A 14,175-nucleotide genomic window follows, 5' to 3' on the forward strand; every position below is an offset into this window, starting at 1 on the left:
TTATTAGGAGGAAAGAAAATTTCCATAGACGTACACTTAGCAGGCTTCCCCTCACCTTTTGTTGGCAGAACTAGGCCACAAGACTATTCGTGAACCAATGATTGGCAAGGGGCTTGGAGAAGGTATTTGGAGTTGAATGGATCTTGGGGAGTTGAACATGCAATTGTGTTCAGTTTGAAAACATATAGTAGAACAATTGAGGAGCTAATAAAACAATTTGTCTATTACAATGTTGGCTTACTTGTTATTACTTAGCAGTTGTCTCTCTGAGCTTATAGTTGTTTGATAAGGAAAAAGTCACTGAGAACATCAACACCTAGAAACTAATGATTATTTCCAAGATAAAGATTGTTCTGATGACAGAAATGAGCTCATTCTTTCCTACTCAGCTATTCTCCCCCACCCCCGCCCCCTGGGAGGTATGCCATTGAGTCCAGGTAGAGAAAGGCAGAAATAGATTCTTTTATTAAAAAGTTAGCAAATCAATTAATAACACTTATGTGTGGACAATTATGAGTTTAGCTAACAGGAAGGGAACAATGACAGTGAGAGTCTAAATTTCATTTATATTTGGCCATGTCATAGTGATATCCTTGTCATACAATTACTTTCTTGATAGGTTTATTCAGACCAATAGTATTGCATAATTCCTTGACAGAACAATGAGAGCAAGAGGTAATGATACATAAGATGCTAGCCTGGGCTTTTTTTTTTCTTTTTTTTAAGATTTTATTTATTTATTTGGCAGACAGAGATCACAAGTAGGCAGAGAAGCAGGCAGAGAAAGAGAGGAGGAAGCAGGCACCCTGCTGAGCAGAGAGCCCAATGCGGGGCTCAATCCCACGACCCTGAGATCATGACCTGAGCCGAAGGCAGAGGCTTTAACCCACTGAGCCACCCGGGCGCCCCTAGCCCAGGCTTTTAATTTATCTTCAAATAACTCAAAAGTACTTAAAATATATGTCAATATGTACCCATTAGATGTGGGTTTTATGTTTATTATTAATTCATTCCTGTTTATTTTCTACATTAAAAACAAAGGTGATGACTATATTGCTCTGTTTCTTAGATTGTACCACCCATTTTTTTTTTTTTTAAGATTTTATTTATTCATTTGAGAGAGAGAGAGACAGAGCACAAGCAGGGGGAAGGGCAGAGGGAAAGGGAGAAGCAGACTCCCGGCTGAGCTGGGAGCCTGAAATGGGGCTCAATCCCAAATCCCGGAGATCATGATCTGAGCCGAAGACAAATACACAACCATCTGAGCCACTCAGGTGCCCCTGCACCACTCCATTCTTAACATGAGGCTGTATACATAGTAACTTCCCAGTGAGGTAGTGGACTTATCTCAATGCCATTTCAGAACATATGAACTAAAAATCTCATTTCAGAGGCTTGGAGCCCAGGCTATTTCCTGAGTTATTTGAGTTTAAATCCTGTCTTCTTGACTTACTTCTGGAACTTGGACAAGTTATCCAACCTACCTGTACGTAGGTTTTATGATCTCTAAAATGGGAATAATAAGATTAAATAAGATTAGATGATTAAACTTCATAAGATTAAGTGAGTTAATGTATATAAATTACATGTCAGAGTATCTGAGACATAACAATAGTGTAACAGTTTTATCTATTACTATTGTTTAATTCTCAAAGCCACCTAGTTAGGTAAGCACACCAATCAGATGTCATTTCAAAAATCTTCTAAAATATGGAAAATAATGTTTAATTCTGCCTTGGAGAGTGTCCAGTGGTAATCATTATAATTGCCAGTTGCTCTGTATATGCCTTTAATAAATTATTATTCTCTTTGTCACATATGCTACCTGAAAATATAGTAAATACCAGATAATCACTAACCCAAAATGAAAACCCCTTTAGAAAATATTAATAACTTTATTGAAAGGAAGGGTAGTTATCCAGTCCATTTTGTCTCTTAGATTATGTCCTTCATACAGTAGTCTCTCATTGATACCAAGAAAACACAGCATCCTTTCCTTAGCAGTGGACTCAATCTTTTCCCAACAATTTGCTCTCTCATCATCAAGGACATGAAAATACATTGTGGGTATTTATTTTCTGATCTCTCAAGTTGTATGACACAGAGAAGCTTTCCATCCTTGAAGATGGCAAATTTACAGCCTCTGACATAATTTTGTCTCCATGGGAACAGACCAGAACTAATTGATTTTTGTCTGTAACATAATCATAAAGATCCCTACACAGGGAGAGAGAAACTATTGATATTAACAGGTTGTAGGCCAATGCAATTTTCCAAACTATCTGCTATTCTTGAAATTGGGCAAGATGAGAACTCACAGGCTATATGAGTAATGGGAAAAATAGTACTTCTGTCCTTGCCATGTAATGCCATGGCATATTCCAAATGTTAACCATGCCCCTTTTTTCCAGAATCTGATTCATTAACAAATATTAGCTTTGTATTTGTATTTGTTGGTTTCATATAGTTTTAGAAGCTTATGTTAATATCAAAGCATACAGATATGTGTATATGTGCCTGGAAAACTGAATTGAACTATATAAATCTATTTTTCTGTAGTTATTTATATAAAGCTTAGGTCTTTAAAATCAAATCATACAATAGTAAGATTCAAGATAAAAATGTCAACTATAATAGGAAAAGTCAGTCAAGAATAGAATGTGTGGAAAATGTTTTGCCTCAGAGCAACAATTTGTTTTGTCAGTAGATGTTTTGGTGAAGGTTAGTGAGCTTCTCTGTGCCTGTTCTTCATTTATTTTAAGTGCAGGGAGTTGACTAATTGTCAAATCCAATATATGCCTTTTAATTAGCATCTTCAAAATTCAAAATTCCTCTTTTGGCATCTATGTAACTGTGTAATTTTCCTCTCCTTAAAAACTGATAGTCACAAGAGTCCTGCCTTTTCATCTTTCCAGTCTTTTCCTAGACAGTGTTGTGCATATTCTTATTTTCAGTTTCAACCAGTGACTCTTTAATCAACATTTTCCCAGCCCAGACAGCTTTCCGATTCTCAGACCCATATTTTAATTACATACCCAGCTGTCTCACAGATATCTCAAACTAAATGAATTCCAAACAGAATTTATTATCATGCCCTACAACCCTCTCTACTTCTCTGTTGGGTTAATAACAACTTGTGGCTTAAACCATTCTGGGATTGAGCTTGACCTCATATGTCTTCATCAAGCCACATATCAAAACATCATAAAATCTCGTTGATTTTCTAATTTTGCACTGAATACAGTCCTTCGCTATGGCTTGTTTTCTAATTTATTGATGGCCTACTCTCTTCCAGGCACTGTGCTCACCTTCCAAGAGGGTTTTCTCATTTAATGTCACATTAACTCTATGAAGTATGTGCTATCATTGCTATCATTGTTCTTATTATGCAGACAGAGAAACTGAAGATTATGAAGGATTTAAAAAAAAACAACAACCAAAAAAACAACCTTCCCAAGGTCACTCTGCTAGAGAGTAGCAGAGCCAGGGCTTGAATACAGTTCTGATTGCCAGGTCTCGGCCCTTAAATAGTACAGCTACAGTCACATTTCCTTGCCCTCTCCTTTAGACTCCTGTTGTCCACCTGTTTCCTTCTAGGGAAGTTCTCAAAGGGTGGTTTGTGGACAACTGGGGGTTCCTAAGTCCCTTTCAGGGGGACAGTAAGGTCAAAACTATTTTCCTAATACTAATGCTAAGAAGACCTTTGCCTTTCTCACTGATGGCACAAAAGTCATGGAGTGAAACAGTTCATGCCTTAGTAGGAAGCAAGGGAGTGGCATCACTCTGTAGGATGAATCCTTGTTTTCTTCACCACCACACACTTTCAGTAAGAAAAAAGTGCCAGTTCACATAAGAATATCTTTGATGAAGCAGTAAATAGTATTCATTATATTAAATCTTGACCTAAGGAATATGTTTTTAATGTTCTGTATGATGAAACTGGAAAAATACATGAAGCATTTCTGCTGTGCACTACAGTACCATGGCTGTCTCAAGGAAAAGCACCTGTGTGTGTGAGTCAGGAGGTGAAAAAGCCACTTTTTCTTTTGTTCATGGAACTCCATTTTCACTTGAAAGAAGAACTGACAAACTATGGAAAAGCCTGTCACTTCAGGAAAAGCAAATGACAGCATTTGTTATCAATGTTAAAATTGGAGCTTTCAAGTGGAAATTGGAATTTTGGAAAACTTCTACCTGCCGCTGGGAACTAGACAGCCTCCCAATATATTATGACTTTTCTCATGAGATCAATGGTGATATTAACAAATGTGATCTTTGAATGTTAATGAAATTTGTCAAAGTTGGGGAAATCTGCAAAATACTGTGCCAATAGTTTCCAAATGATCCATGCACGAAGGCACAAAATCCATCCAAGAGGCAAAATCAGTACAAGTTCCTGATACAGATTCCATACTGAAACTAATACAAAAATTACCATTTGTAGAGCTTTGGTGTGTATCAAAGAATATTCACAAGTGCCTGAAAAGACAAGTAAAATACTCCTTCCTTTTTCAGTTACATATATATTTTAGGAGGATTTTCTTCATGTACTTCAATCAAAACAACGTATCTCAACAGATTGAACTTGGAACCCGATAAGAGACTCTGGCTGTATTCCATTATGCCAGACAGTAAAGAGATTTGCCCAAATCTAAAATAAATTCCTTCTTCTCACACCATTTTTAAAAATTTGTGATAATATAGTTATTTTTATTAAAAATCCATTTTATATGTAGACATACAAGGGCTTATTATTACATTAATAAAAGTTATAAAATCTCCTAATTTTTAATATGGTAAATATGAATAGATAAGTTGCCTATAAATAAAAGCTCTTTGACATTGTAATTTTAAGAGTATAAAAGGGTCCTGAAACCAAAATGTTTGAAAACCATCCTCTCGGATCAGCCCACCTGTTTACCCTTCATTACTGCCACTGTTTCTTCTACTCTTCAAGTTAATTCCATCACTCCTTAGTTCATGGCTTATGAAGTGTGCTCTATGAGACCTTTGGTGATTATATCCTGCCAGTATTTCAGTCCTTGCTCTTACCAATCCCTTTTAAGCAGGTTGGTCTCTACCCATAATGAACTTTTTTTTAAAATTTTTTAAAATTAATATATAATGTATTATTATCCCTTGGGGTACAGGTCTGTAAATTGCCAGGTTCCATTATGAACTTCTTAGTTCTTCCCAGGCCCTCCCTGCTTTTTCCCATGCATATACTGTCTCCTAGTCTAACATGTTTCTACTGATATGTCTTTGTCCCAACCTTGTCCGAACCACTACCGCCACATTAGTTGGTCAAATCCCAACCAGTCTAATAAAATTTCCTCAGGGAAATACCCTGAATTTACCCTTCCTGTCCTTACCTTGCTCCCATTTATGGAACTCAGACAATAACCAGCAGTACATAATTGTATTATAATTATTTGTGTCCACATCTCTCACCCTGGACTGTCAGCTCCTTAAAAGCAGGGACCATGGGTGTTAATCCGAACATAGTATTGATACACAGTAGTTCCTCAATAAATATTGCTCAAATAAATGATCTTTATCCTTCCAGGTTTAAAATTCTATGGTCCATCCTATAATAGGATTTTTTGAACTCTAGTATTCTTGTTGATTAAGAGAGGGATGCATTTCCTTTAGTCATCCACATTCACTGACACACTTTGGTTTTTAATCAAAGAGATCACCTCCTTAGTCTTTTTTTATCTTTTTTGTCCTTGTAAGGAGAGTTATGGAGAAAATCTGGCATATTCAATTTGATGTATTTTAATATATTATAATGCATATATATTCATTAATAATATATATCTCACACCAAGGCATCAGTAGGAATTAATTTTTTAAAAGTCTGCTCTAATAGGAATATAAAATTATGTAAGAGGTCTATATAATGGGCTTGCAAAGAATAAGAGGAAAAGGGAAAAAATTAAAATAGAACTGCCATGGAACTATGAGATGTTTCTAAAAAGCAAAGCTGCAGAAGAAGCCATGAGAAGCTCCCCTCACTGTGATTTTTAATATCTCAACCTATCCAAATATTGGGCAAACCTTAGTTCACCTTAAAGGAAAAGCCGAGTCTGGAACTGGCCTACCTTCTCAGGATTTAGAGACAATAGTGTGGCAGTTTCAAAGAGATTTCTTTACCTCTTTTTGACTAAGACTCAAATTCTTTGTTCTAATCCTTGATAAGTGAATAGGAAGGTAAAAAATTATTTCTGTTTAAATATGTTTTTACAATTTTTTGATAACTTGCTCCATGTCATCTCAAAGAAATCAAAGTAATCTATACAGATTATTAAAATATCTCATTAGATATTTTTAACCTAATTTCATTTTAAAAGTTAGGAATTAGGAAACTCCAGTTAAATGAGTATGATTGGTTATTTCTTTACGGCAAAGTGTTACCACATATAGGTAAGGTATTTCTATAACACTGAGGTTGAGGGAAGTTAAATGTCATAAGCAAACTGTTAGTTACAGGCTCAATATGAACCCAGAACTCAAATTCTGATTGCTGCACGTTTTTCATTCCATTGTTAATAAAGAAACAAAAATTAGTTTAACTAAATGCTCAAATACAAAAGTAACCTTTTTTTTCCTCCCATAAGAAAGCAACCATGTTTCATAGAAATGTCTTAAGATAGCTTTGTCATGCTGTTGCATTTTTTTCTCACCATAGCACATACCCTCCCTAATGTCCATCACCCAGCCACCATATCCCTTCCACTCCCCTCCAATCCAGCAACCCTCAGTTTGTTTCCTGAGATTTCATTTTCATTTAGCACTTGGTAAGACCCAAATCCATTCAGTTGATGAAAGGTGATGAGAAATAGGTGGATTACACATTTCTGGGTATTTAAGGCTTGCAGTTAATGTGCAAACTCCTTCCACATTCAAAAGTATAAATGCGATGATCCCATACAGCCTAGTGCTGGGTTATGTGAACATCAAAATGGACATAAAATGGCTAAAAATTTTAATTCTAGTTTGTGCCATCTACCATGAATTTGGAAGGTACAAATTAAATAGCTGAATTAGAAGGTTTGAGAATACTTTTTCTATTTTAATATAAAATAAACCAACTAATTTATTTTGTGCCTTCTAAATTCATTTGATAGGGTACAAAACAAAACAAAACAGCCCCATCCCACCATAAATCAGAAGTTCTTTTTCAGAGCTAGTGGCAAAAATGACATGGCTTTTTGACAGCTGATATTTTATAACTTACTTAGAATATACTTGGATATTTATAACTTACTTGGAATATACTTTCAGCAATATACTAACAGCAATCTCATATTATAAATACTAATTCAATGAAAAGACACAACTATTAAAAATACTTTAGTCATTGGAATAGACCAGGCAACTAGTAATTCAGATATAAACTCAAAAAACTTACATAATAATCTATAATCATTTTTAGTCTATATCATTTTTCTTACATTGCTGTAAGATCTAGAGTTCCTCATTCTTTGTAAGCTTAGTATATCCATGAAATAAACAGCTAAGATTAAAAGGCCATTTAGGGATAAACTACTATGGAGAACAGAATAAGTGTGGGAGCAGAGATGAGGTGGGTGGTTGGGATAGGGAAAATGTCACAGATGACTTTGATGATTACCCTAATGTCATGGTTGTAGACTGTTCTATAAGGGATTGATGTACTAACTGTATTTTGTTGTTACTGTTTCTTTTTCCTATCTTAATTTTTTAAATGTGATTTTTGGCACAATGCAAAATAAAATAACTGTTAACTTAGATTTCCAAATACAAGAAAAATACAATAATCCAGCTTGGATTTCTGGCATTTTTGACAGTTCTGTCACATTTCTAGCAGATTTTTTTTTTTTCCTTTCTTGGAGAATTAAGCAGGTGTCAGCCTTCTTTCCTTTCTAATCCCAGACAGTTGCTTGGCATGGGTGAATATGACCCTGTACTCTGTACTTCCTAGCCCACTCCAGGAGCTCATTGGTCAGCTGTGGTTCCACCAAATAAGGGCCTTACTTAAAAAGGAGAGTGGCTTGAATTGTGAGAATGCCTGAAATCACAACAGAGGAAATAGCTGAAGGAACAAAATATAATTAGATTGTGATAGATGACACCAACACAGTGCTTACTAATCCCAAAACTATTCTAGACACTTAATGTAAATTAATTCATTTATTCCTTATGATAACCTGGGAGGTCAGTTCTCATAGCATCCCCATTTTATAAATGGAGACTGAAGCACTGAGGGGTTACATTCTGCAAAGTCATACAGCTCATCAATGACAGAGCCAGGGTTAAGAACGGAGGCAGTCTAGCTCCATAGTCCATGCTTCCAACCACTACACCAAATGGAAGATTCAAAAAGAACATGAAAAGTGTCTTGGAGTAGTTGAGTAACAGCAGACTGGAAAAGGAAATACATTCTGCATTGCCTCAGAAGATGCTTCAGAAGGATCCAAGGTGAGAAGCTGAAAGGAAATCATTTTGGGGGTACTTGGGTGGCTCAGTCAGCTAAGCATCTGTCTTTGGCTCAGGTCATCATCTCAGGGTCCTGGGATGGAGCCTCATGTCAGGCTCTCTACTCAGCAGGGAGTCTCCTTCTCCCTCTCCCTTTGCTCCTTCCTCTTGTTCATGCTTTCTCTCTCTCTCTCTTTCAAATAAATAAAATCTTTGAAAAAAAAAAGAAGAAGAAAGAAAAGAAAATAGTTTTAACTTTTCCGTCGCTGCTGACGGTCAGGCTTTGTTTGGATAACCAGTGGTCAGTGATGATGATGGTGACAACCAGAACAGCGGTTGGATTAGGCAAAACTTCTTTTCTTATTCTGAGATTTTAGGAGTCAGGCATATACCAGTGTATTTCTTTATTTGGAGAGCTAGTAAGATGTGATAAAAGGAGTGGGGGTGGGGAATGATGGGTCCTTAAGTAATTTCACTGATAAGCATTACTGACATTACTCTTTTTACCAAAGTATACTATAATATGTTTTGGTTCAAAGGTCTCAGACCAGACTTTGATAGACTTATAAAACTAGTTTATTGAACATTAGACTGGATAATGATGCTTCCAGGTTAAAAGTTGTTGTGCAGCACTAAGATGTTTATACTTTTAAAAAGTCACCAGAAGAATCCCCAAAGGAACATTGTAACATGTTTATACTAAGCACTGAGAAAGAAAAGAAGTCTATGCATTGAAGAAGAGAAGTTTTTTTCCCACCAAAAATAAATATTCATTTATTAATATACTACCAAAGAATTTACTAGAAGAAACATTAAATGTCATCTTGGCTGATTTTCTTAATCCCTCTCACTCACTTGCTTTCCTATCTCTCGTGCATTTTTTTTCCTTGGTAGGCAATTCTTATGCAAGAAGCTAAACGAAATTAAATGTGCAGGATGAAAAGATGGCACAGGCACTGCTGGTACCCCCGGGGCCTGAAAGCTTCCGCCTTTTTACTAGAGAATCTCTTGCTGCTATCGAAAAACGTGCTGCAGAAGAGAAAGCCAAAAAGCCCAAGAGAGAACAAGACAATGATGACGAGAACAAACCAAAGCCAAATAGTGACTTGGAAGCTGGGAAGAACCTTCCATTTATTTACGGAGACATTCCTCCAGAGATGGTGTCAGAGCCCTTGGAGGACCTGGACCCGTACTATATCAATAAGAAAGTGAGTGTTGATTTTATACTTTCAAAAGTTAAGCTATATTTCCAAATTTAAGTCTTTAATTAAACACTAATGTTAATATACTTTTCTCTGGCTCATATACATATTGCATCGTAAGTTTTCTACTGTTAAAGACTTTGTACTTTTTATTTCCACTTACTTTTAAGCACAGTAGCCAAAGTCAAGATTTGGCTACAGTGAAGAGCTATGATAGATAAACGAATACTTTCTATAATTTCACAGTAACTGAAATAGTCAAAATTAAAATTGACACTTACAAAGCAAAATATCTGTTATCACTGACATATGTCAGCACATGGTAGACAACAGAAGAGCCATGTAAAAGAAGAGTTATGGGCATATGTACTTCTTATTTTTTAGTTCTTAATTGTCTTGAAGTTTGCTCACAAGAGATTTGTATTCTAGAGGGTAATAATCTTACTTAGCATCCTCCTGTAAGAAGATAATACATTGACAAGCACAGTCACACCTACTTATTGTTAAAACATCACTCAGCAAAAAAAATGTCAAGAACAAAACACAAAAACCCCTCAAGTTTTCTCTATCTACATATGATTTGAATCAAGTTATGACTATGCCTTCCTAATGCTATAATAATAATATAATTCTGTCAGAATTAACTAGTTTTTGAAGTTAAACCAGCTGTGCAGAGTTTTATAGCAAATATTATTTTCTTAATGGATGATAGATACTGCATCATCTAATTGGGTATTTTGGCATTTTATAACACACAATTTATATTTCACATTCATAAGCATAAAAACAGGTCTATATAGAAACTAGAGATAAATAAATATCACCATGAATTGATGGTTCGCAGTTTAAAGAAGTTACTGAATGCCTTCATTAATCAGAGCCAGTCCTTTTAGAAAGAATAGCTAAGGAAATTGCATTTTCTAAGCAGTATGTGATTTAACCTTATAAGACCAGTGATGGGTAAAGAACCTGACAGTTAACCATCCAAAGGTGGAACTAGCCCTCAAGGAGGGCTTCTCAAACTCACATGTGTATACACATCATCTAAGGATCTTGTTAAGATACAGATTCAGATTCCAGAGGTCTGTGGGGCCAGAGATCCTGCATCTCTAACAAGTCCTTGAGTGAGACTCCTTCTGCTATAATACACGGGCCACACTTTGGAGGAGCAAGCTCTAAAATGCTTTCTAAAAGTCATAAAATCAATTTAAATAGTTAAACAGGCCCTTTCTTTTTCCTTTGAAACTAGTTTCATGAAAGTGGCATTTAATACTGATTCACACATTTTTGAAAGTCATTTGTTCCAGTACTCTACTATAGAAGTGATAAGGAAAAATTTGAAAATTTGAAATTTAGTTACAGTTACTGTTATACATGATGATGACAGTGAGACCTCCCCCCCCAGAAACTAGAATAAAATTCTCCTTAAAATTACTGATTCAAAGTAAATATTTGCAAAGATGTCTTTAAGAGACAGGGGTATGCTCACTCTGACATTCTTAGAAGTATTAGTCTACGGACGGCCATACCACCCTGAACGCGCCCAATTTCGTCTGATCTCGGAAGCTAAGCAGGGTCGGGCCTGGTTAGTACTTGGATGGGAGAAGTACTAGCTACTAAAAGAAAGGAAGTATCCTTAGGAAAGGAAATTGGTAAGATTAAGGGGTGGGGAGAATAACAGAGACAAACACTGGCATTTTCCAAAGGAAACAGGTCTTTAGAGTAGCCCTGAAAGCATTTTCCTCCCCAAATCAAGGCTATTTCATTGTAGACGAGCTATACCGGGCTACCTAACAGAGGTGTCATTAAACATTGTGCAGCATTTGATTAAGTCGGCTTATTTGGACTCCACCCTCTGCAGAGAACCTTTTTATTATAGTTTGTCTTCCCACAGATCTGCTTGAAAGGAAAGAAAATGCTGGTTATGACACTGCAATTATTTCAGTCCACGTGACAGTAATACATCTCATTGTAAATAAATAGATTGGCATTCTGATTTTGTATGTGAGGCTTTCAGGCTTGGTTACTGTGAGTCCGCTGCTAAGAAACAGAATTGTTCTGTGTATGTTAATGAAGTCAGTTTTTATGGCCTTCCTGTCTGAGAACCAGACTTGGACCTTGATTTATTCCTAGTGGCCATGGTCCATCTTGCGAGACATCTAGACTATTCACTTTTTACTGTTGGCGCACTGCCTTTCTTTATGAAGAATCTACAAAAATGAAGACTGAGGTACTATTGAAGAAAAAGGTAGTTTGTGATTGTTTGGATTGAAGGAGCTAACGTAAGAAGCTAACGGAGAAGTTCTGGAATTAAAAACATGGTATGAAGTTTGTGTTAATTATTTGAATAACGCAGGTAAAAGGCACTTCAAAACTGTAAAGCATTATATAACAATTTGCTGCCATTAATTATGATATATTTTACATACCTAATTTAATCAGATAATCAGATGAGCCACCTCACAATGCATTTCAATGGTGTTTAAATTGACCAGGTAACAACTGAAGAATAGAAGCTAACGTTTGTTGTGCTCCTACTTTGTTGGGCACTGTTTCATCACGTTAAGTGTCATAGTTCATTTAATATTCCAAGAACCAGTCAAGCAGTACTATATTAGCCTCATTTTACACACGGGAGGTCAAGCCCAGAGTGGTTAAGTAACTTGCCCAAGTCACACTCCATAAGTGGTGAATTCAAGGATTGAAGCCAGGCAGTCAGAACTCTTAAGCACTAAGCAAAACTATATATGGCATTTTTTAATAAAATGAAAGAAAACATTAAAAAATTGGTTGTATGCTTTTTTGAACTCTCTATTTCATAATGTCCTATTCAGAGATATAAAGCTTACTCTTGCCTCAAGTAGTAAACATTTTAGTGAATCTGTCAGATGTATATTCATCTGGGAAAAAGCAAGCAGCATTCCAGAGTGAACAGCAACTAGTCTGTCATACTGACACTATAACATTCATCACCTTAGTACTAATATGTAATAATTTTTTCAAGTCGCATCATTATTTATCATCACTTGAGGACCAGATTTTGGACTTGACACTATTTATCCCTCCTCCAATTATCTGTCACTCTCTCCAGTAATTTTCAGTTTATGCACATCTCTCAATAACCTCAGAGTCCCAAATTTCAAGTGTCTTCCTTGTAATTATTTCACTATACAGGATATTAGTATTTTATTCCTCATTTCTCAGAACTCAAGGTTTTGTGTTAGGTGGTGTTCAAAATAAACTTTAAATTGTGTTCTTAAGGCCTGCTCTGTTCCAGAACCTGCAAATTCAATGAAGATGCCCTTGACATGTCATTTTTAATCCCATTAGTTCCATGAAGGCTAAGGCTAATCTTTCGGGAGAGCAGAGGATTTCGTGTTTAAAGGGACATTTCACTCCTGTCACTCTGTTTTTGGAGATTTTTCAAAATAAATTCCTCTCCTAACATTACAAGTGGTAACTGCTTTTTCAGGGAAACTGCCTCACAAAAGAATGAGTAAATGCACTTTTAATTATTGTGAAGTTTACATCATTGAATGCCTAAATGTATCTAGATTGTTTGTAATATTAAATGATCTAATCCTGTGAATTCCAGAAAGTCCTTTAATGCATTTGTGCTTCGAGGGCAGTATTCCCAATATCCAAAATCTCTTATGGGTGATCTCAATGCTAGTAAAAAAAGTTTACTTGCCCTCCTCATAGAATTTTTCAAATTTATAGATTGCTATTCATGGAAAACGATTGGTTAGGTAATGTTTGGCTCATGTTTGGCTCCATGGTCTTGAATACAAAAGGGCAATGTATGAAGAAATTGTTTTTCTCTGTCCTTTATGTTCAAAATATAAGTATTTCTGTCTACCTATTCAAACACTGCCATGTTGTCAGTGAACATGATTGTATGGGATACAAACCTTAGTTTAAGAGTATAAACATATTATTAAGCAAATGGATGTACTGATGTCTTAAAGGTAAATGGCATCTTAAAGGTAAGCCTGCACTTAATTAAAACAAGTGTTTATTTACAAACCACACTATTAAGTACTGTGGGGAAAAAATGGAGAAAAAGTAGATTAAGGCTTTTATGCTCAATAGGTTCTAACAACTTCTAACCTAGTCCTCAGTGGAATGAACCCTACATGTAAATTGCTACTTGACTGTAATTAAAAGCAACATGCCAACGTGTGCAAATTTATATACTAAGACTTACTGGTAAAGGGAAACAATTAGAAGTGATCAGAAGGCAGTGATTTATCTGGAAAGACATGATAGAGGAGGTGATTTTGATAACTGAGGACATTTTTGAAAGTAGGTCTTTCCAAACCTGGCTGCAGGTTTGGAAAATTACCAGAGGAAATTTTAAAAATAATAGCCATGTCTATGCCCATCCTCCAGAAATTGACTCAATTGGTTTTGTATGGGACCCAAATATTGGCAAATTTAAAATCACCTCAAGAGAATCAAATATAGAGAGAGGACTAAGAACTTTGATTAAATAGTTGGTAGGACCTCATTG

At 35.8% G+C, this 14,175-nt stretch overlaps 1 protein-coding gene across 1 annotated transcript in view; it reads left to right on the top strand.

Moving 5' to 3' along the window:
• Positions 1 to 14,175, top strand: part of LOC131827148 (sodium channel protein type 3 subunit alpha) — a 108,718-nt gene that overhangs the window by 19,871 nt on the left and 74,672 nt on the right. The window contains exon 3 of the mRNA XM_059167145.1: positions 9,355 to 9,668. Within this exon, the coding sequence (XP_059023128.1) occupies positions 9,405 to 9,668 (264 nt within the window). The 5' untranslated portion in view covers positions 9,355 to 9,404. The remainder of the gene's footprint in view (positions 1 to 9,354; positions 9,669 to 14,175) is intronic.

This window comes from Mustela lutreola, chromosome 3 (genome assembly GCF_030435805.1).
Source record: "Mustela lutreola isolate mMusLut2 chromosome 3, mMusLut2.pri, whole genome shotgun sequence".
Taxonomy (NCBI): Eukaryota; Metazoa; Chordata; class Mammalia; order Carnivora; family Mustelidae; genus Mustela; species Mustela lutreola.